Source organism: Haematobia irritans, chromosome 3 (assembly GCF_050003625.1).
Source record: "Haematobia irritans isolate KBUSLIRL chromosome 3, ASM5000362v1, whole genome shotgun sequence".
NCBI lineage: Eukaryota > Metazoa > Arthropoda > Insecta > Diptera > Muscidae > Haematobia > Haematobia irritans.
In genome coordinates, this window is record NC_134399.1 from 212,973,959 (window position 1) to 212,997,572 (window position 23,614).

At 34.8% G+C, this 23,614-nt stretch overlaps 1 protein-coding gene across 1 annotated transcript; it reads right to left on the bottom strand.

The window, feature by feature from the left end:
• Positions 1–5,353: 5,353 nt before the first annotated feature.
• On the bottom strand, positions 5,354–11,037 carry LOC142232002 (transferrin-like). Its single transcript, XM_075302679.1, has 7 exons — positions 10,868–11,037; positions 10,563–10,805; positions 10,228–10,506; positions 10,009–10,166; positions 6,313–6,674; positions 5,960–6,244; positions 5,354–5,895 (listed from the first exon to the last, which is right to left on the bottom strand). The coding sequence occupies exons 1-7, from the start codon at positions 10,947–10,949 to the stop codon at positions 5,424–5,426; spliced, it is 1,881 nt and encodes a 626-aa protein (XP_075158794.1). The 5' UTR covers positions 10,950–11,037; the 3' UTR covers positions 5,354–5,423.
• Positions 11,038–23,614: the final 12,577 nt, after the last annotated feature.

Sequence of the window (23,614 nt, forward strand, 5' to 3'; positions counted from 1 at the left end):
ACTTTTTTTGTTTCAAATAGGTTAAAAACAGAGCAAGAATTCATAAAATGGTACAAATCATTTAAATTTTGTCAAAAAAAAATGCTAAATCCAATCTGAAAAAATCGTGAATTTTTGAGAATATTTGAGGTCAAAAGTTTCAGACAAGTGTTAGAATCCATTTTAAATTTTAAAAAATTATAAAAATTATTTATTCGACAAAATATCACATAATTTTTGAATTTACATCCAAAACATGGAATTCGGATCACACCTAAAGAAGTGACGCAAATTCAGTGCACCGGCTGTTGAAATGGAGGACTTCCGTCCTATGACAAGCCCATGTTAAATTCATCGCTTCTGCGTCAATTTTGCACCACTTCCGGATCTAAAAAGAACATTTTCATTACTTTTTTGGCGACGCTTTTTTTGCTGGGTAGTCCCTTTATGAAGAAGTGACTAACCAGTAGTTTATTTATTAACAATCAATAGACTTATAGAAATTAAAATATCCTAAGACTAAGCTAGGACAAATATTCTTGTAAAATTGTTGTTTGCATTGAGACTTTCATATATTAAAGCGAGTTAGTAAATCATGTGGTTTGAAACGGCGCAATCTTCTAGGTTGATTGGAAGTTTGAAGTAAATTACAGGCTTCGCGATTTGTATGGTTCTGTAAGCGGATAAAATGTTTTTCTGCATTTCTAGAGATTTTCTCTTTGATCGTAGTCATTTTTAAGTCTCGGTTGAGGTCAATATCATATTTCGGACATACCATGGAGCGTTTACTGCACTTTTTATCACTTTGTTTTGAAACCTTTGTATTTTCTCGATAGAACTGTTTGCCGGACATCCCCATAGTTTAATGCCATATAACCACATTGGTTTTAATGCTTGCTTATATATTAATGCCCATATTCATAATAATTAACTGAAAGTTTATCAAAGGAATTTGTATGGTAATATTAGGTTTAAAGTGTACGTTAACTTTTATGAATTTGGGTGTAAGAGTTTATTATCTGTGGACAGGACTGAATTTTTTCCGATTAACCAGCTTAGTTTGCGGTATTTAATATTTAGTTCTTCGCACTTTTTATCAATATGAATTTTCCAATTTAATTTAGAATCCAGTGTAAAACCAAGATATTTTGCTGACTTTGAAAAAGGCACTTCTTCATTGCCTATATTTAGGGGTTTGTATCTTGAGGCAATTTTCGCAAAGTCAACATGAACAGATTTGCTACTGTTTTTTGTCCATTGGTGAACCTTGTTTAAAGATGCCTGAAGGCTATGTACGGGGATACCTCTATATTTTTTCCAGTTGATATTAAAACTGTGTAATCTGCAAATGTTCCAATCTTCCATGGGCGGACGACTTATAAAGGCTGTCGAATGTGACCCCGAGAATCTGGGGGTAATTTGTTGTTGGAATTGTTTCGCCATCAACTCTGACATTCAACTGCCTGCGTACTTCCGCCGTCCATGTAGTGAATAGTGTGGCTGAGGATTTGGTGGGAGATATCCTCAAATTTCTTGCAGTGAAATAACTGCACACTCACAAAAAATCGCTTCTGTAACATATACTCCCAAACATATTTTGCTTCAAGAATATACATTTTTGGGTATTGCCCAAACATTTATATGTTTGATCTCTTCCAATATATAATATGTTTGAAAGCATATTGGTCTAAACAATATATGTTTGGGTAGTCTAAGTTCCAAACATTTTGTATTTTTGCATCCAAATTCGATAATGTTGTCTTCCAAAAAACATGTTATTATGTGAACATATAATATGTTTGGAAGCATTTTGCACCCAAAAATATTATATGCTTAAAAAAAAATTCTCCCAAACAATATTGTGCTCAAAATTTTATTTATTTATTTATATATTTACAATCATAATGAATTATGAAAATAAACAGGTAATATAGGTGCTAACAACATAGGTTTTCGACCTGAATGCTCAAAATTTTGTTTCTGCCCAATTGTATATTCCCCCACATCTTTCTCACTTCCACGAGATTTTTTAGTTCTTAGCACCTTTTTCTGTAATACAAACATTGTAGAAGAAATTATTCAATTTTATGATTTTTTTTATTTTAATTTTACCTTTTGCCGGACGGGGATTCGAACAGCGGACCACACAGTTTGTATGGATCAAAGAAGTAGCTGATCAATTGCCCAAGGGAAAATAAAATGTTAATTTTGTAATAACAAGCAACAACCACCAACTTAATTCAATATCGCTCCCTGTTAAATAGCGCTCCAAGCTACTAAACACATATATGTTTATAGGCTATTTCTAAATTAATATATGTTTGCATCCAAGCATATTATATTTACAAACATTTTATGTCCCAAACATAATATGTTCTAACATATTAACATATATGTCCCAAACATGTTATGCTAGTTTATGAACATTATATGCTTGCACTCAAAAATATTGTGTTTAAAAATTTGTGTTCCAAACATATAATGTTTATAGCCAAACATATGAAAAACAGTCTTTTTCATCCGTGTGGTAAGATCAGCGAGGTAGACATTTAATCGATCGCAAATGTCATCAACAATGGGCCCGGATGCCATGATTGTGCAATCGTCCGCATAAGACACAATCTCGACGCCTTCAGGAGGGGGTGGAATCGAGGACAGGTAGAGGTTAAACAGTGCCGGAGATATCACCCCGCCCTGGGGAACTCCCTGTTTAACTCTACGGGGTTTTGACTTCTTGTCCCTGAATTCCACGTACGACTGGCGTCCACACATATAATTCAGAACCCAACGCTTCATTCCTGCCGGTAGGGACGTGTTCTCGATGTCCTCGAATAATGTGGCATGGTTGACCGTATCGAACGCTTTCGATAGGTCAAGCGCCACGAGGACCGTCCTATGACACGGCTTGGGCTGATTAATTCCCCTATTGATATGTGTCGAAATGGCATGTAAGGCTGTCGTCGTACTGTGTACCTTACGGAATCCATGTTGATGGTGGGCAGCTGGAAAATTCTCCACAAGGCTGGGGAGGAGTAGTGCCTCAAGTGTCTTGGCTACTGGCGAGAGAAGGGATATCGGTCTGTACGATTCACCTTTACTCGAATCTTTGCCTGGCTTCAGTAGTGGAATCACTCTTCCCATCTTCCAGACATCGGGTATAATGAGTGATTCCAAGGACAAATTGAGGAGTCTGGTCAGGTACTCAACTCCCAGTATTCCCAGATGCTTCAGCATTAGCATTGAAATTCCGTCGGGGCCCAGCGCCTTAGATGGTTTCGCGCTGCTGATGACATTAGTAACTTCGGCTGCGGTAAATTGTGGGGTGTCATCTGCTCGGAGACCACGTATGCGACGAGTGACTCTCCTTTTCGCTCTATCACTCTCGGGATGCTCGACAAACAGTCGGTTGAAGTATTTGGCGCATCTCTTCGGATCAGTCACAGTCACGTCGCCAAATGTGACTGAAATCCCATCGTCCCTTGTAGCGGGGTTCGAGAGGGTTCTCACTGTCGATCACAATTTACCAGTTCCTGTGCCTATGTTACATTGCTTCAGGTGCTCTAACCGAGTGTTCCTCTTGTGCTCGTCGACTATCTTACTAATCTCTAGATTTAGTTCTTTGATTCTAGGATCAGCAGGGTTAGCACGACGGCGTTCATCACGCTCGTCTGCGAGTCCCGCCGCTTCGGCTGGGAAGTTGGGCCTCACTTTGGCAATTCGACCAGCGGGTATGAAGTGAGCGGCTGCTGCGTTGATGATGTCCCGGAACACCCTCTGGGCAACATGAACATGAGAGGGGGACGGGAGCTCACTGAAGCGGCGATCGGTGTATTTTTTGAAGCCTTCCCAGTTGGCTTTCTTTTGATTGATAAACGTCCGGCGTTCAGAGGGGGACGGGAGCTCACTGAAGCGGCGATCGGTGTATTCTCTGAAGCCTTCCCAGTTGGCTTTCTTTTGATTGATAAACGTCCGGCGTTCAGAGGTTATGAAATCGGAGGGTCGGTTAATGGTGAGAATTATGGGGAGGTGGTCCGATCCCAATGAAATGACGGGTTGCCAGGAAACGTCATTTATCAGACCAGGCGACGCTAAAGATAAATCTGGCGAAATGCTGCCGTCACCCATAATTCTCGTGGGGGCCTCTTCGTTCACCGTGCAAAATGTGGAGTCATCTATCTGCACTGCCAAATCTATGCCTCTCTGGTCATTACCTAGGAGTGAATGCCAAAGTTCATGGTGGGCATTAAAGTCCCCTAGAACCAATCGGTTATGCCCGCACAATAGCCACTCAATGTTTGGGCAATAACCTGGAGCTACCAACCGGCGGTATATACACATTGTATAGCTCTATCTCGGCAGCCCCAGACTTGACTGCTACCCCCATGCATTCCATATACGGGTCACTAGTGTCTGGCACAAGCGGGATAGGTCTATACTGCACGGAACGGTGTATTATGAAAGCCAGGCCACCACCTCCACTTCTTGTGCGATCCTTTCGAAGCACATTGTATCCATCACAATGGCGTAGGCTGCAGGTGGAATTCAGCTTAGTCTCCTGGATCGCTGCGACCCTTATCCTTTTCCGATTCATAAAGTCCACGATTTCGCTAATCTTTCCTCGGAGCCCGTTGCAATTAAATTGCAAACACGATGCACTATCCGGAACTGGAACAACAATATTGGGTGTAAGATGCTGCGGCGGAGAATATTGTTGTACGGGAGATGTCGGGGGGTCGCATAGTCAGACGACCCACTGCTGCTATCGCTGGCACAGCATCCTGCCACGTAGTCAGTATGACTATACTCCCGCAGCGATGTTAAGCCGGAGCAGTTCCGGTAATGCACCCACTCCAAGCACCGGTTACACCTGACCGAAACCGAACGGTGGTGGATCAGTTTTCGGCAGACTGAACAATACCATGGTCCGGGGTTCTCCTCTATCCCGGCTCGGACCAACAGCAAACGGAGAAGGCTCCCCGGGATGCACCTTCTCCAACACAAAAAGACGGCCGAAACAACACGTACACTGATGTGGCAGCCGCTGGCCAATGGATGGGGTCCATCGGGTCAATCCGGTACACAGAACCCGCCACCGTGGGATTTTTTGACCTTGATTTGATTCACTGCATCATAAACTTCTTTAGTAGTTATTTTGTAAAGCGGCTGCTCTTGTTACATAAGAATTTGAATAGGTCATCTGAAGATTATTCCTGTAAAGTCTTGCCGAAATATAGAGGAACCAGGACCTGTGCTTCAATTGAGTTAATTTATATGCTTTATATTGAAATTAATAAATTAAGCGCAAAAATGTGAGAAGCGAACAAATGATGTACATTTTGTACAATACATGGTTTTGGATACAGAAAAACGAAAATAATGGAGCACTGCAAAATTTATTATTCGCTGTAAATTACAAAAAAAAAAACTGTTCAAAATCTCTTAATTTACAAGACATCACATTCCAGACGTCCATACAGTTCTTCGCTTGTATTCTCATTTTTTAAATCGGTTACGAATTCTTCAGCATCATCATTAAATAGGACATTCCTATCGTTAGGAGTGAAAGGACCGAATAAACTAAAAACATCCGAAGAATCACCATGTTTGCCAAATTCTTCCGAAAGTGAAAGTAACAAATGCTTCAAAGTATCCTTTTCGATAGGGGTCATGGTATTACGAGCAAAGATGGCCACAGGAAGATTAGCTTCTAAATTACAAGATTTCCATTCGGTTACAGGTTTCCTTTCCAAATTTGAGCAAAGCAATTGTTTATTTTTATATCGTTCCAAAGACTTGGCATTAACAATCACAATATCCTTTTCATTCCCGGAACTTATTTGGCAAGTTCGAATACCTCGGAATATATTCAAATAATCAACAGCTTTACGGACTCTTTGATTTGTGGCATCGAAGAAACTAAAATGGTAAAGAGATAAAAGTTAAACTCTAATAATGAATGGCCTCTCTGTCTCCTACATACATGGGCAATTGCTTTAGCTTATCCTGTGGCAGAGCAGGATCCACTATAGCCACATAGACATCATTTTCAGCATATTTCTCATAGACCATCGGTTCTAGATTATACGCACGGGCTCGTCTATATTGCTTGGCTTGTACTGCCAGCATATCTGCCTTATTTTCCTTAACAGCCTTAAGACAATCCTCCGATTGAATACATTCCATTTCAGGACGAATATCACGAGAATAAGCAGCACGTCTCATTGCATGACATTTTTGCATTTCAATATCTGTTTGGACGCACATTCTGAAAGAAAAACAAAATATGGGAATTTGATAAATCTTTGGGCGTTAAGAAATTCCATATTCCCTCACCTCATTTTCCTTAATGCGGAGCCATCACGTTCTATGACATCCTTATATCCTGCTTTCTCCAAATACTCTTGAGGTCGCACAGCTTCAGGTTTTTTGTAATAGAAGGCATTCTCTTTGATTAGTAAATGGGAAGCTGCCTCTTTATTCTCAGCATGCAATCCATTTTCAAAGAATTTTTCCAAACGATTTTGTAAATTATGTAACTTTTCTTCTCCCTTAACGGATTCCGCATTTGATATGTAACCACTCCAAGGACGTTGAGCCCAAGAACAAGCTGGTCCGGTAATGGGTCGTCGGCTGCCATCTTCGCATAGATATTCGAATTCGCTGGCATCACCTTCTGCTTTGACGCCGGGAATTAACTAGAAAACATTTGCAATAAGAAATGGAATTAAATTAGACATGAAGTAGGCAATAGGGTTCTTGGAAAGAATGCCTCAGTATTCCTAGAGAGAGAGAGAGAGAGTCGAGACTCATTGTCACTTTCCTACATTTGTTTGATGCGGTGGGTTCGACTCATTGGTCAAAAGGTATCATTTCAGTGACATTAAACCTCTATTTCTTGATGTGGGAGAAAGTTCATCTCTCCGTTTGCTGGTGGTACGATAACTACGGATCAAAATAGTGCACGGTCTGCCGAAAACGGTTTTTGATTAGGAGAGGAGTAGGTTTGGTTAGGTATTGTTGCTGCCCGATATTTCAGACTTACTTAGACTATTCAGTTTATTGGGATTCCACATTGAGAAGGGACTTCGTTTTTATAGCCGAGTCCGAACGGTATTCCATATTGAAACCACTTAGAGAAGTTTTGAAACTCTCAGAAATGTCACCAGTACTGAGAGGGAATACTATTTGTAGTTAGGAGTAGGTTAGGTTAGATTAGGTATAGTGACAACCCGATATTTCGGAGGCTCAGACTATATACCACAGTGGTGAACTTCTCTCTTATCACTTTTTATAGCCGAGTCCGAACGGCGTTCCACATTGCAGTGAAACCACTTAGAGGAGCTTTGAAACACTCCGAAATGTCACCAGCATTACTGAGATGGGATTATCCACCACTGAAAAACTTGTTGGTGTTTGGTCGAGACTGGGTTTGAACCCACGACCCTGTGTATGGCAGGCGGGCATGCTAATCATTGCACCACGGTGGCTCCCTAGGTTAGCCATAGTGGCAGCCCGATATCTCAGGCACTTGTACTTCCTCCACCGCTGAATCTTTGAACACATGACCCTTTTTATGCGTGGCGAGTATGATAATCATTACACCACGGTGGCTTGCTTGGTTAGGCCTAATCCATGGATTAAATGGACCATGGTTCTGGTCAGACTGCATTAACCAAATGCATCCTATTTCAGTTTTTAATGAGTTGTAAACGGTATATGGAGTGAATACAATTCCGGAACTGTTCTGACGAACGGAGTATGTTACACTAAAATCTTTTGAACTTTTAAGCTAAGAATTTTCGCGAATATTAAGAGAGCCAGCAGAAACAAGGTTAACGCGTGGTTGGATCATCTAAAGTTATGTAACCTAGGGTAAGTTCTGCTCTACACCAAGAATCTTACCGAACATTAAGAGAGTCAGCAAAAAGCAGGTTAACGTGTGGTTAAAACGTCAGAAGTTTTATAACCTGGGTTAAGTTCTTGTCTACACTAACAATCTCCCAATATTTTGATGTTTTTTTTCAGCGTCCCGATAGTGGTACAGCTGGTGGACTCCGAGCTAATGATTGCATAGCTTACCTCTCTGACGTGACCTGACATGCTTCAAAGGAAGTCCGACAGAGACTCGTATGTGAGGATGAAACCAATGCCCTTTCTCTCCCAAGTACCTAAGGAGGCATCACTCTTTCAAAGCCTCCTGGAGAAGTTTACACTTTCTAGAATTCCGCAAAGATAGTAGTACAATAATAGCTTTACATGTCGTTGCTGCTTAGAGAGGGAGTTGGACAATTCTTGTCCTTCAAGCATCCTGGTAGAAGGTGGACTCTGCGCAAATGATTGCATAATTACTATTATATATTTGCATAAACCTGGTGCAGATCACGTTAGGAATATGCAAGATTAAATTCGCCAATAAATTCACTTGCCATAACCAATACCTCGAAATTACAGAACAGAAGTCCAACTGAGACTTAAGTAAGGATGAAGTCCATACCCTTCCTCTCCCACGTGGGTAAGGAGGCATAACTCTTTCGTAGTCTCTTGAAGAAATGTCAATTTGATAGGATTCCGCAAGCAGCACAACAACAGTTTTACATGCCATTGCAGCTTAGGGAGGAGGTCGGACAATTATTATGCTTCAGAAAGTTGTTCTTTTCACTCGCAAACTCCACTTGAGAATGATTCCGACCTCTGCGTCTGTTAGAGGCCCATTTTTACACTAGAACAGTTTTCCAATTTCACAACCTCTTAATTTGAAATTCTGAACATATGGAACAGCTTCATCCTTCCCAGGTCAAATTCTCTGACGTGACTTGACAAGCTTTAATTTGTCACTTGCCGTATCCGATACCTGTAAATTCCGCGAATGAAGGCCGACAGAGACTCGCCAATGTCCTTTCTCTCCCAAGTAGCTAAGAAGGCATCATTCTTTCGTAGCCTCCTGCTGACGATTTGACTTTCTAGAATGCCGCAAATAAAACTGCACAACAACAGCTTTCCATGTCATTGCTGCTTAGAGAGGAGGTCGGGCAATTCTTATGCTTCAGAAAGACGCAAACTCCACTTGGAAATGATTTCGACATAAGAAGAGTTTCGCCTTTTCCTAGCTCCGAAAAACTATGGATCATACTTCTAAGAGCGTACTGCTTGTTTAACCGAACTAAATATTTTTATATGGAAGTAACCTTTAAATCTCTTTATAATTTCCACTTTTTCAGAATAATGAGGTTCTTCCTCCTTCGACCTGCCTACTTGGCGTCACTCAAGACGAGTTGCGATTATACTCAATTTCCGTAGCATCTGGTCCACATCGCCCCGAAATATCGCAAGTAGAGTGGATGATGAGTTTTTCGTATCACCATATACTTAGATACTAAGGTCCATTCACAATCGCGTTTACCAAACGAGTCGGATACCTAACTTTAGACTCGAGAATTAGAAGAGACAATTCATATCAATTCCTACTTATATTCTTCCTCCTTCTATATACCTGCCTACTGGGCGTCACTCAAGACGAGTTACGATTATACTCAATTTCTGAGTGTTTCAAAGCTTCCCTAAGTGGTTTCACTGAACGTCGTTCGGACTCGGCCATAAGAAGAGGGTTCCTTGTCATTGACCTTCACGTATAATCGGGCAGTACTCAGTTATAAGATATAAGTTCACCACTGTGATATCATAATGAGCTGATTAGAGTACCTTAGCAGTTTGGAATTCAATTGTCCTTAACCGTTTGGTTCATATCTCTGCTTAGTCAAGATAGATGGCATTGGGAATCACCACTGAACTACTCACAAATTTTATCCGCCAACTGCATATTTTGTGTCTGCCAGCTACAGTGACCAAGAGTGTGTCCAATTACAATTGAAAATCGGCCAATTCTCAGGCCGATTTTCAAACTCCCTGAAGATTCTACTGGATTCAAAAGGTAAAATCTCTCAACTCCCAGGATCATATCTTTACCGTGCTAAGCACTTCAAATATTTGGACTCCCAGGAAACCCCTATGTGTCAAATGAACTATACTTACTCCAAAATATTTCTTGATGAATTGAACCTTGGTAAATGCCACATCACCCTTGCCTTTGTCCAAACAGCGAATGGCACCATCATAACCGGAGAACTTATCAGGATAATTGCATTGTTCGGGTTTCTCGCATAAGGCACATAAATTTGTATACTTTTTCTCTGGAACATACATATAGAAACATTTTAATGGAAGACCATGAAACCATCTCACTCAACTTACTTAACTGATGATCAATTTCGGGATAAGGAGAATAGGTCCCCACTAAACATGATTGTGAAAAGAATTCCGATAAAGATTTCAATTCACGTTCGGTAGCTGTTAAATCTGGATCTTTGGAGACATCTAGAACATGAGCATTTTTCAACTTGGTAATGGGAATTTTATAGCCAACATTACGTCCGAAACCAGTGTGACAAGATTTAGCTCCACGCAACTCATTAAGACTATGGATATTGGAATTTTTCTTAACCAATATAATACCCTCATAACGGAAAGGAGCTGTAAAAAATATTCCATTAGTTAACAATATTCCAAAAGCCTCTGAATTTTCATACCTTCGTTATCCTCTTTAGTGCGGATTTCAGAAATCACTTTATAGTCATCATTCTTAGTATGGTAGGCTACATACATATCCTGAGGTTCGGAAGCCAAGACATCTGCTTTACCTTCATGAATCATATCCAAGCAAGCAATACGATCTCTACCAGATACACACTCCATGCGTATGCCAGCCTCCGATGGATCCTTAAGTAAACTCAAACAATCTCCATAGTATTTATGGGGAACACACATTCGATCTACCAAATAAAGAGAGATTATAAGACATCCACAGATAGATCTGTCATAAATTACAACTTACATATAGGCTCCTGGTTTTGTGCAGCTAAGGCAAAATTTAAAACCACTGCCGTCAAGGTAATTATAATTGAATATCCTCCCATTGTAATTTTCCCAATATTTCGTTTTTTTTCAGAAATTCTTACAGTCCAAGTTTCCACGACAATGTCACTTCGTCGACTGTTCACTAGATATGTCCAGCCAGTAGGTTTTTATAGACCTCAGTCACAGCTCACACTTGCAGCTCCAACGTTGTCCTATACTCTTCCCTCTGTACGCTTAATCGCATAAACAAATGGGGGAACACCTTCTCAATCGTTCTTGAAGATCAACAGAGCAACTGCCAATTGTTAAACTTGGCGAACGAAGTTTAATGTACAATACAGGGCAAAAGTTTAACATTTTTTAATAAATAAAAATGTCGGAAAACAAAAAAATAGAGCAATGGTTTTTCCCAATAACTGGGATTCGGAAAAATATAATTGGCTCACAACTAAGTTCACCACCTGTGCAAAATATCCCTCTCCAAATAAAAAAGTACTTCACAAATTTTTCACAAATTTCCTATAGAAATAAAATTTTTACAAAATTTGTTTATTTCAAAAGAAAATTTTCTCAAAATTTTATTTCTATAAAAAAATTTCTCAAAATTTTATTTCTATAGAAAATTTTGTTAAAATTTTATTTCTATAGAAACAGAATTTTGACAAAATTTTCCATAGAAATAAAATTTTTAAAAATTTGCTTATTTCAATAAAAAATTTTCTCTAAATTTTATTTCTATAAAAAATGTTCTTAAAATTTTATTTCTATAGAAACAGAATTTTGACAAATGTCGGAAACCAGACAAATAGTTTTTCCCAATAACTGGGATTCGGAAAAATATAATTCGCTCACAACTATGTTCACCACCTGTGCAAAATGTCCCTCTCCAACTAATAAGGACTTCAGAAATTTTTCTATAGAAAATTTTGTCAAAATTGTATTTCGGTAGAAAATGTTGTCAAAATTTTATTTCTATAGAAAATTTTGTCAAAATTTTATTTCTATAGAAAATTTTGTCAAAATTTTATTTCTATAGAAAATGTTGTCATAGAAATTTAGTAAAAATTTTATTTCTATAGAAAATTTTATTTCTACAGAAAATTTTCTCAAAAATTTTTTAATAGAAAATTTTCTCAAAATTTTATTTCTATAGAAAATTTTCCCAAAAATTTATTTTTATAAAAAATTTTCTCAAAATTTTATTTCCATAGAAAATGTTCTCAAAATTTTATTTCTATAGAAAATTTTGTCAAAATTTTATTTCTATAGAAAATTTTGCCAAAATTTTATTTTTAAAGCTAATTTTGTCAAAATTTTATTTGTATAGAAAATATTGTCAAAATTTTTTTTGTATAGAAAATATTGTCAAAATTTAATTTTTATACAAAATTTTATTTCTATAGAAAATTTTGTCAAAATTTTATTTCTATAGCTAATTTTGTCAACATTTTATGTTGTCAACATTTCATTTCTATAGAAAAATTTTATTTGTAAAAGTTTGCAAAATTTTTATTTCTATAGAAAATTTTGTTAAAATCTTATTTTATTTATATTTCTATAGAAAATTTTGTGAAAATTTTATTTTATCAATTTTATTTATTATTTCTATAGACAATTTTGTCAAAATTTTATTTCTTTAGAAAATTTTTCCAAAATTTTATTTATGTAGAAAATTTTGTTAAAATTTTATTTCTGTAGAAAATTTTGTCATAATTTAAATTCTATATGTTATTTCTATAGAAAATTTTGTCAAAATTTTATTTTTATAGACAATTTTGTGAAAATTTTATTTCAATAGAAATTTTTGCCAGAATTTTATTTCTATAGAAAATTTTGTGTAACATTTGTGTAAGATTTATTTCAATAGAAAATTTTCTCAAAATTTTATTCTATAGATTTTTTTTTTTTTAATTTTATTTCCATAGAAATTTTTCACAAAATTTTATTTCTATAAATTATTTTGTCAAAATATTATTTCTATAAAATATTTTATCTATCTGATTTTTTATTTCTATAGACAATTTTGTCGTTTTTTTTAGAAAATTTTTCCAAAATTTATTTATGTAGAAAATTTTGTTAAAATTTTATTTCTGTAGAAAATTTTGTCATAATTTAATTTCTATACAATTTTCTTTTTTTTTCAAAATTTTATTTCTACAGAAAATTTTGTCAAAATTTTGTGTAACATTTGTGTAAGATTTATTTCAATAGAAATTTTTCTCAAAATTTTATTTCTATAAATTATTTTGTCAAAATTTAATTTCTATAAAATATTTTATCTATCTGACTTTTTATTACTATAGACAATTTTGTCATTTTTTTATAAAATTTTGCCAAAATTTATTTATGTAGAAAATTTTGTTAAAATTTTATTTCTGTAGAAAATTTTGTCATAATTTAATTTGTATACAATTTTCTTTTTTTCATAATTTTATTTCTATAGAAAATTTTGTCAAAATTTTGTGAATAATTTGTGTAAAGTTTATTTCAATAGAAGTTTTTCTCAAAATTTTATTTCTATAGAATTTTTTTCAAAATTTTATTTCTATAGAAATTTTTCTCAAAATGTTATTTCTATAAATTATTTTGTCAAAATTTTATTTCTATAAAATATTTTATCTATCTGATTTTTTATTTCTATAGACAATTTTGTCATTTTTTTTAGAAAATTTTGCCAAAATTTATTTATGTAGAAAATTTTGTTAAAATTTTATTTCTGTAGAAAATTTTGTCATAATTTTATTTCTATAGAATTTTCTTTTTTTTCAAAATTTTATTTCTATAGAAAATTTTGTCAAAATTTTATTTCTATAGACAATTTCGTGAAAATTTTATTTGCCAGATTTTTATTTCTATAGAAAATTTTATCAAAATTTTATTACAACAGAAACATTTGTGTAAAATTTATTTCAATAAAAATTTTGTCAAAATTGTATTTCTATAGAAAATGTTGTCAAAATTTTATTTCTATAGAAAATGTTGTCATAGAAATTTTGTAAAAATTTTATTTCTATAGAAAATTTTGTAAAAAGTTCATATCTATAAAAAAATTTATTTGTATAGGAAATTTTCTCAAATTTTTTTTTTAAGAAAATTTTCTCAAAATTTTATTTCTATAGAAAATTTTCTCAAATTTTTTTTTCGTAGAAAATTTTCTCAAAAATGTATTTCTATAGAAAATTGTCTTAAAAATTTATTTTTATAGAAAATTTTGTAAAAATTTTATTTCTATATGAAATTTTGTCAAAATTTTATTTCTATAGAAAATTTTGTCAAAATTTTATTTCTATAGAAAATTTTGTCAAAATTTTATTTCTATAGAAAATTTTGTCAATTTTTTTACACAATTTTGCCAAGATTTTACTTTTATACAAAATTTTCTCAAAAGTTTATTTATATAGAAAGTTTTGTCAAAATGTTATTCTACTATTTATATTACATTTTATTTTTTGGATGTTTTGGGGGGAAACATTTTTAGCTTGGGTATTTTCTGGGGATATACTTTCGAACATTTGAGGATGTCTGTTAAAAAAATCTGGGAATCGTGGCCACTATACCTGTCCTATTAGAGATTACGTGTAGTATCTAATACCCCATTATATTTTAGGAATATCTATCGGTGGTATGTTTAATTATATTTAAAGTCAATATTTAGGATTCCAACTATTTTTACGACTCGATACTAACTATTGCTAGTTAAACTGAGCTTTGTCTCTCAACAAATTTATATGCTCAATTTTGCTTCACACTATTCGTGTGCAGCAGACATTTGGGCATAGCGACAATTCTTACTTTGCCGGGAATCACCCGACTGTCAACTCCATTTGGTTATAAATTATTTAAGTTTTGTTGCTTCTTGCTGCTTTTGTGTGAGTTTTTTTTTTTTTTTGGTTATTCTTATGATTATTAAGTAGACACCATGTAAATAATGCTAAAATAAATAAAATACTTTAGATTCAAGCTCAATATGCCTCATCTAAAAATACTTTATTTGTAGCTGATAGCATCGCTTCAATATTGTTAAATTTCATATTGTCTTAAACCTTTTCCAATAAGAATCCTCTATGCATCAGTTCCTTTGTAGGCAAAGAATATTGAGAAGATAAATAAACACAAATTATACGATTGGTTGAATAGTAATACTAATAATCATGTCTATGCTAAAGAATGAATTTCACAAAAGCATTCTTTAATATTATACCCAAAAACTAAAATAAGTTTAATGCTACTTATTTTAGGTTAGGTTAGGTTAATAATGTCCCAAAAAATAAAATATACCCAGCAAAAAAAGGCGTAGTCAAAAGGCTATGAAAATGTTCTTTTTGGATCCGGAAATTGACTCAGAAGCAATGAATTTTACATGGACTTGTCATCTTTCTCATCTTTTTAAGTATACGATACATTTATTTCGCATTAGTTCTTCTGATGTGATGTTATTTCAGTATTTCGGATATAATTTTAAAAATTAGGGAAAAATAAAAATTAAAATTTTCTCGGTTTTTGTGTCTACGTAAAGATTTTTTGAATAATTCCAGACAATAAAGGGTGATACGGTCAAAATTTGGTCAAGGGAAATTTGGTCAAGGGGCGTGTAAATTGGTGAAATCGTTTATTTAATAAATCAAATTAAATTTCTTTTTATACCCTCCACCATAGGATGGGGGGTATATTAACTTTGACATCCCGTTTGTAACACATCGAAATATTGGTCTAAGACCCCATAAAGTATATATATTCTGGGTCGTGGTGAAATTCTGAGTCGATCTGAGCATGTCCGTCCGTCCGTCTGTTGAAATCACGCTAACTTCCGAACGAAACAAGCTATCGACTTGAAACTTGGCACAAGTAGTTGTTACTGATGTAGGTCGGATGGTATTGAAAATGGGCCATATCGGTCCACTTTTACGTATAGCCCCCATATAAGCGGACCCCCAAATTTGGCTTGCAAGGCCTCTAAAATAAGCAAATTTCATCCGATCCGGCTGACATTTGGTACATTGTGTTAGTATATGGTCTCTAACAACCATGCAAAAATTGGTTCACATCGGTCCATAATTATATATAGCCCCCATATAAACCGATCCCCCGATTTGGCTTTGCGGAGACTCTAAGAGAAGCAAATTTCATCCGATCCGGCTGAAATTTGGTACATGGTGTTAGTATATAGTCTCTAACGACCATGCAAAAATTGGTCCATATCGGTCCATAATTATATATAGCCCCCATATAAACCGATCACCAGATTTGACCTCCGGAGCCTCTTGGAAGACCAAAATTTATCTGATTCAGTTGAAATTTGGTACGTGATGTTAATATATGGCCTCAAACACCCATGCAAAAATTGGTCGATATCGGTCCATAATTATATATAGGTCCCATATAAACCGATCCCCAGATTTGGCCTCCGGAGCACCTTGGAAGAGCAAAATTCTTCCCATTCGGTTGAAATTTGGTACGTGATATTAGTATAGGGTATCCAACAACCATGCAGGAATTGGTTCCTATCAGTCCATAATAATATATAGCTCCCATATAAACCAATCCCCAGATTTGACCTCCGATGCCTTTTGGAGAAGCAAAATTCATCTGATCTGGTTGAAATTTGGTACGTGGTGGTAGTATATGATATTTAACAATCATGTGAGTTGAAATTTCTGGATGACAGTCTTTCGTAGAAGTTTCTACGCAATCCATGGTGGAGGGTGCATAAGATTCGGCCTGGCCGAACTTACGGCCGTATATACTTGTTCAAGTTCAATTAGTATAAAATTCAGGAAAAATATTCAGTTAGGCTTTCGCTTTTCCAAATCCGAATTGCCGGGCCTCGCGCTTGATACCTGCCATCAGATTTTGTACAGCCACCTTGTCCACCTTCTTCGCCGCAGAAAGCCAGTTTGCCTTGAACTGCTGCTCGTCCTTAGCAGTTTTTTTGGTCTTCTTTAGGTTCCGCTTGATAATAGCCCAGTATTTCTCAATTGGGCGGAACTCTGGCGTGTTGGGAGGGTTCTTGTCCTTGGGAACCACCTGCACGTTGTTGGCGGCGTACCACTCCATGGCCTCTTTACCGTAATGGCAAGATGCCAAATCCGGCCAAAACAGTACGGAACAACTGTGTTTCTTCAGGAAAGGCAGCAGACGTTTAAAACTCCTGTCCCGGAAGCTGCATGTAGTCGGCTTTGACGTAGGTTCCGTCGTCCATTACCACGCAGTCAAACTTCGTCAGCATCGTCGTGTACAGCCTCCGGGATCGCGCTTTGGCCGTCGTATTTTGTTTGTCATCGCGATTTGGAGTCACTACCTTCTTGTAAGTCGATAGTCCGGCTCGTTTTTTGGCTCGATGCACGGTTGTAGACGATACACCCAGCTTATTTGCGGCATCTCGGAGAGGGAGGTTAGGGTTTCGCTTGAAACTACCGGCAACTCTCTTTGTCGTCTCAGCGGCTTCCGGTTTTTGATTTCCCCTGTCGACAAACGTTCCCCAAACACTTTAATTACATTTGTAACGGATTATTTGGCAACTTTTAGCGATTTTGCCAGCTTTGCGTGCGAGTAGCTCGGATTTTCGCGATGCGCGAGCAAAATTTTGATACACTGCTCTTCTTGCTTGGACTGCATTTTGACAACTGAAGAGTGAATTCCAAAATCAAAATAGGAGCAACATTCTACACACACACCTTCAAAATGAGGGATTTTGATAAAATTTTCTATAGAAATAAAATTTTGACAAAATTTTCTATTGAAATAAGATTTTGACAAAATTTTCTATTGAATTAAAATTTTGACAAAATTTTCTATCGAAGTAAAATTTTGGAAAAAAAATTAGCTTTTAAATAATATTAATTTAATTTGGAAAAATGCTCCGCTGCTAGGAATTTTGCTCCAATTTTGGAAAAATCTTGGTCCCAAATAAAAATTCATTGAGGCAACGCTGTATCCGTTTTACATGAAATTTTGCACAGGGAGTCGAATTAAAATAGTTACTATGTATATCAATTTTGGTTGAAATCGGACTTGGATATAGCTTCCTTGTAAATTTTTTCCGATTTAAAAAAATATGACCAAAATACCCAAATTTTCCTTGTAAATCGCCACTGCTAAATTGAAATTTTTTAAAAATGACTCCAATTTGGTGCAGGGTGTAATATACACGGCCTCGCCCGACTTGAGACTTTCGTTACATGTTATTAGTTTATTTGTACATGGTGTGGTTTATGCACTGTAAAATTCAGAAAATTTGAATTTATTTGAAAACAGCCAAAAACAAAAAAATTGCATATATCACCTCAAAAGAACTTTTTGTAAAGTTGAAATTAGAAGAGCTTCTAATTTCAACTTCAGAAGCGCTTTTTTAGATGTACTTTAAAAGTAATGACTTAGGAAGAACTTCCATTTTTTTTTTGCTGCACCCTCAAAAAAAATCGCTTCTTTAACATATGTTCCAAACATATTTTGCAGGAAGCACATATATTATTGGATACTGCCGAAACATTAATATGTTAGTTTTATGTGAACATATTATATGTTTGGAAGCATATTGAGCCCAAAAATATTATATGCTTGGAAGAATTTTTTGCAAAGACGATTGTGCTCATTCCCTAACATACTCGTAATTTTCACTTTCACGAAATATTTTAGTTCTTGGCACCTTTTTCTGTAATACAAATAATGTTGAAGAAATTATTCACTATTATAAATTGTACCTTTCGCCTGCACGGAGAATCGAACCGAGGACCATACAGTTTGTAAGCCAACACACTATCCACTGGGCTACGTAGCTGTTATAGTCACCAGTAGATAATTATCGTTATAAGTTACATTTATATAGCATAGTTTCCAGCGCCCACGAGCCCATAACATTATTTAACAGAAACATACATTTGTTTGCTACGTGGAGCAGTGGTTAGCATGTCTGCCTTGCATGCAAAGGGTCGTGGGTTCAATCCCTACTCCGACCGAACACTTTTTTGTTTTTTATTTTTAATTTACACATTTATATTTATACTATATTAAATTTTTATAATGAAACTTCGAAATGTGGGTTATTAAAGATTTATAGTCAGTAACAGTGCTTGGTATAAACGAAATTGACTGATTTTTGGATAAAATATTATTTTTTTATTGCAAAAATAACAATTTTGTAACAAAAACTGTTGGAAGGAATTCAAAAACTCTAACAAAAGAAGAACGTGGAGTCGAGTATAAACATACATAAAAATTTTTATAATATAAACATAAATTTATTTAGGCGTGAACAGTTTTTTACTAGCATTTAACAACATCGCTATAAAATGCCTTTTATTTTTCTTTAATAATTCATTTTAAAGAAAATAAACTTTTTAAATTGTTTTAGCTGCAAAACTCGAACTTAATGCCCGCTTTTATATTTGAAGGTGTCCGTCAACTCCTCGTGGACTACTTAGTAATAAGGAGGAACTAAACTTTATTTTTATACATTTTACTTTGTAATTTTTCACTATTTCCTCCTTATTTTATTTTACTGTCCCAACTCTAGAAAAATTGTGCCCATAGTGCCAAAATGGTAAACAAAACACATGTCCACACATAAATAAAATGCTGCTCTCAAGGCGAAAAGGCCGAATATCTATTCTCTTTATTCAAATTAAATAATATTTAGACTTAAGCATATCAAATTTTTGGCCTGATCATAAAACAGTTTTCCGAAACAACATACAAGCGGTTTCACAGAAGTTGTTCTCTTTTGATTCTTTTGCTGTGTTATGTTGATATCTTTCGTCAACTCTCCCGGTTTCCATCTCTATTTCTTTCTCTATACTCGCTCTCTGAAAAAAATATCACAACATATGTATGTTTAGTCGAAATTTGTAAATTTATATATGTTTGCATTCACACATATGATTTTTATGAAACATGCATGCCCCAAACATAATATATTCTAACATATTAACATAGATGTCCCAAACATTTAGTGTTAGTTTAGGAACATTACATGTTTGCACTTAAATATATTGTGTTTCAAAATTGTGCCCGAAACACATTTTGTTTATATGAAAAACATATTTTTCTAACAGTGTGGGTACTTACTATTTGGTTCCTTCGCCATTTAGAAGGAAGTTCGTCACTGTGGTATCCATTGTGACTGAAGAGTCAAAATAAGAAATATCGGGCTGCCACTATACCACTATGGAATATATAACTTTGAATTTATTTTAAACAAATAAGTAAAGTAGAAAGTCGGGCGGGGCCGACTATATCATACCCTAAACCACCATTACAGAATTAGTAATCATAAGCATTTGTGGGGTAACATATAGGACTGGGAGATAAACCGCAGTTGCATCTTTAAGAAAATTAAGGGGTACATGTCTATGGGTGCTTTGTGTCAATCTGACTATAGCTCATAGTCAATGTTACCAGGGAAAATGTTCCCTACTTTCCCATATATTCCCAAACAATTTTCCCTACTATATTTTTCGTTAGATTTAAAAAATTTTACAAAACAAAAATGGTTCTAAGCAATTTTTTATTATCCTAAAACATGAATATGTAACGTATATAACTTAGAATATACATTTGTATTACCACCACGGTTGCCACAGTTGGTAGAATTCTACCCAAATTAATAATCTTTTTTGTTAAATCTCTATAAAAATAAAATTTTGGAAAAAGTTTCTATAAACAAATTTTTGTGAGAAATTTTTCTATAGAAATAAAATTTTAACAATAAATTCTATAGAAATAAAATTTTGAAAAAAAATTCCACAGAAATAAAATTTTGAGAACATTTTTTATAGAAATAATATTTTGAAAAAAAAAATCTATAGAAGTACAAAATTGACAAATTTCTCTACAGGAATAAAGTTTACCACACATTGTTAAAGATCAAGCCTTGCCGGCTTCTAATTTCCTCCTCAGAGCCACCAAAATGTAAAAATTATTACAAATTGTGTTGAGTGAAAATGTCTTACATTGTGGCCCTACGTCCCTACAAGACGCTAAATATTAGAAAAACCCTAGATATAGGGAATTTCCCCTACTTCTAGCAACACTGGCTGTATTGATATTGCGCCTACGAAGTTAGTATGCCACTAATATTGAGCCCATTATTAAAAAAGAGAAAATCGTTAAATTAGTGTGGGTAATAAATACAAATTTGTAAAAATCGACAATATTCTTATGTAAGAGCTACAAGTACGTATAAGTACGATCGGCTAGTACATCAAAATTTGAAATTTGAGTAACATTGCTTAATAAATAAGAGTACTATGGCCAAATTTGGGAAAATCGAGCGATGCATATATATGGAAGCTATATCTAAATCTGAACCAATTTGCATAATATTTTGCGGGTTTGATTAATACCACAAAAGGTTACCTTGTGCAAGATTTGAGTAAGATCAGTTAAGAAATGAGGCCTGTATGATCAAACATAAGGTTATTAGGGGCGAATTTTTCAAAATCGGGTGATAAATATATGGGAGCTATATCTACATCTGAACCGATTTCGATGAAATTTTGCACATATAGTTAGTACTATAGAGGACTGGATCTAGCCACCTTTTAGTAAGATCGGTTAATAAATAAGGGTTCTACGGCCAAATTTGGGATAATCGGGCTATACATATATATGGGAGCTATATCTAATTCTGAACCGATTTCGATGATTTTTTGCACATATAGTGAGTGCTATAGAAGACTACGTTCAGCCAAATTCGGGTAAGATCGGTTGATAAATAAGGGTTTTATGGCCAAATTTAGAAAAAACGGGCGGTACATATATATGGGAGCTATAGCTAAATCTGAACCGATTTCGATGATTTTTGCACATATAGTTAGTGCTATAGAATATTATATTTAGCCAACTTTGAGTGAGATCGGTTGATAAATAAAGGTTTTGTGGCCAAATTTGGAAAAATCGGGCGATACATATATATGAGAGCTATATCTAAATCTGAACCGATTTGGATGAAATTTTGCGGACTTGAAGGGCGATGGAAAAGATTACCTTTTGCCAAATTTGGTGACGATCCGATTGAAAAAAGGCGCAACGTGACCCCATTTGTCGAAATCGGGCGATACATATATATGGGAGCTATATCTAAATTTGATCCGATTTCTTCCAAATTCAATAGCGTTCGTCCTTATGCCCAAAAAACTCCCTGTACCAAATTTCATCACAATCGGTTAATAATTGCGACCGGAATCCTGTGAACAACAAATACATGGACAGACGGACGTACGGACGGACGGACACCAAGCGCTAGATCGGCTCAGGAGGTGATTTTGAGTCGATCGGTATATATTTTATGCGGTCTAAAATCAATATTTCTGGTAGGCACATTTTTTGGCCGATCAAACTTATTATACCCTGACCACTATGTGGTTTAGGGTATAATAAAAAATTAATTTATTTTAAATTTTCAATTTAATTTAAATGTTTATGTAAAATTTCAAATTTCGTTGAAATTTTATTTTTAACGTTTTAACGTATAATGTTTTTTGTTCATTTTAAGTTATATATGGAATACCCTTCGAAATAGTTTTTTTTAACACTTTGAACAATAAAATATAAATGTATTTTAATGAATTTTGAGAAAAACGAACAGGTTTCAGATCTTAAGTGGATGCATTAACGTTAACTACCGTCGACAGTATTTTTTTGTCATTAAGAATTATTATTTTGCGTTGAATATCAGTACGAATATCAGTAAACAGCAAAAATACAGACAATAGGTTATATTTACATTTTTGCCGGCCGGCGAAAAATGCACATAAATATTTTTTGTATAAACGCCATTCATTAAATATATATCTCAACTAATTTGTATTTGCCATAAAACACAAAAATTTGACAAATTGTCTATACTCGTTTCGAATAAATTTTCTAGTGAAATTCGATTTTTTTTTCTGTGGGAGCAAAATGCAAACAATTGATAAGAATGCTCGCAGAATTCGGTAGCAAAAATACCAATGCATTCGTCAGAAAAAAAGCGTTATGCTTTTTAACGTAAATTTAGTTTGCATTTTCTTCATAAACCTATTCCATTAAATTTTAGTGTTTGAATTTAATTTCTAATAGCAAATTAAAACTACAACAAGCAGAATGTCTGTTCAATATTCGCAAAACGTTTCTATGTACACAAATTATGGAATATATTAAATAAAAATTTCATCATTTGTGTTATTAGTTACCTGAAGCACGTCCGAATTCTTGGGGAATCACCTATGTGACGCTTTATATGTGCCATTGTACGATAAAAATGAAGCGAGCTACGGTTACCACACTATTACCATCGTATAGAAATATAATTTTGACAAAATTTTCTATAACAAGTATATACGGCCGTAAGTTCGGCCAGGCCGAATCTTATGTACCCTCCACCATGGATTGCGTAGGAACTTCTACTAAAGGCTGTCATCCACAATCGAATTACTTGGGTTGCGATAACACTTGCCGATGGCAAGGTATCGTAAAACTTTTTAACACTGTCTTCTAAATTGTAAGTTAGTCCATAAGGGGTATATATTAAACAAAAAAAAAGCCGATTAAATACGTATATAATTCAGTTTGACAAAATTTTCTATAGAAATAAAATTTTGACAAAATTTTCTATAGAAATAAAAACTTGACAAAATTTTCTATAGAAATAAAATGTTGACAAAATTTTCTATGGAAGTAAAATGTTGACAAAATTTTCTATAGCAATAAAATTTTGACAAAATTTTCTATAGAAATAAAATGTTGA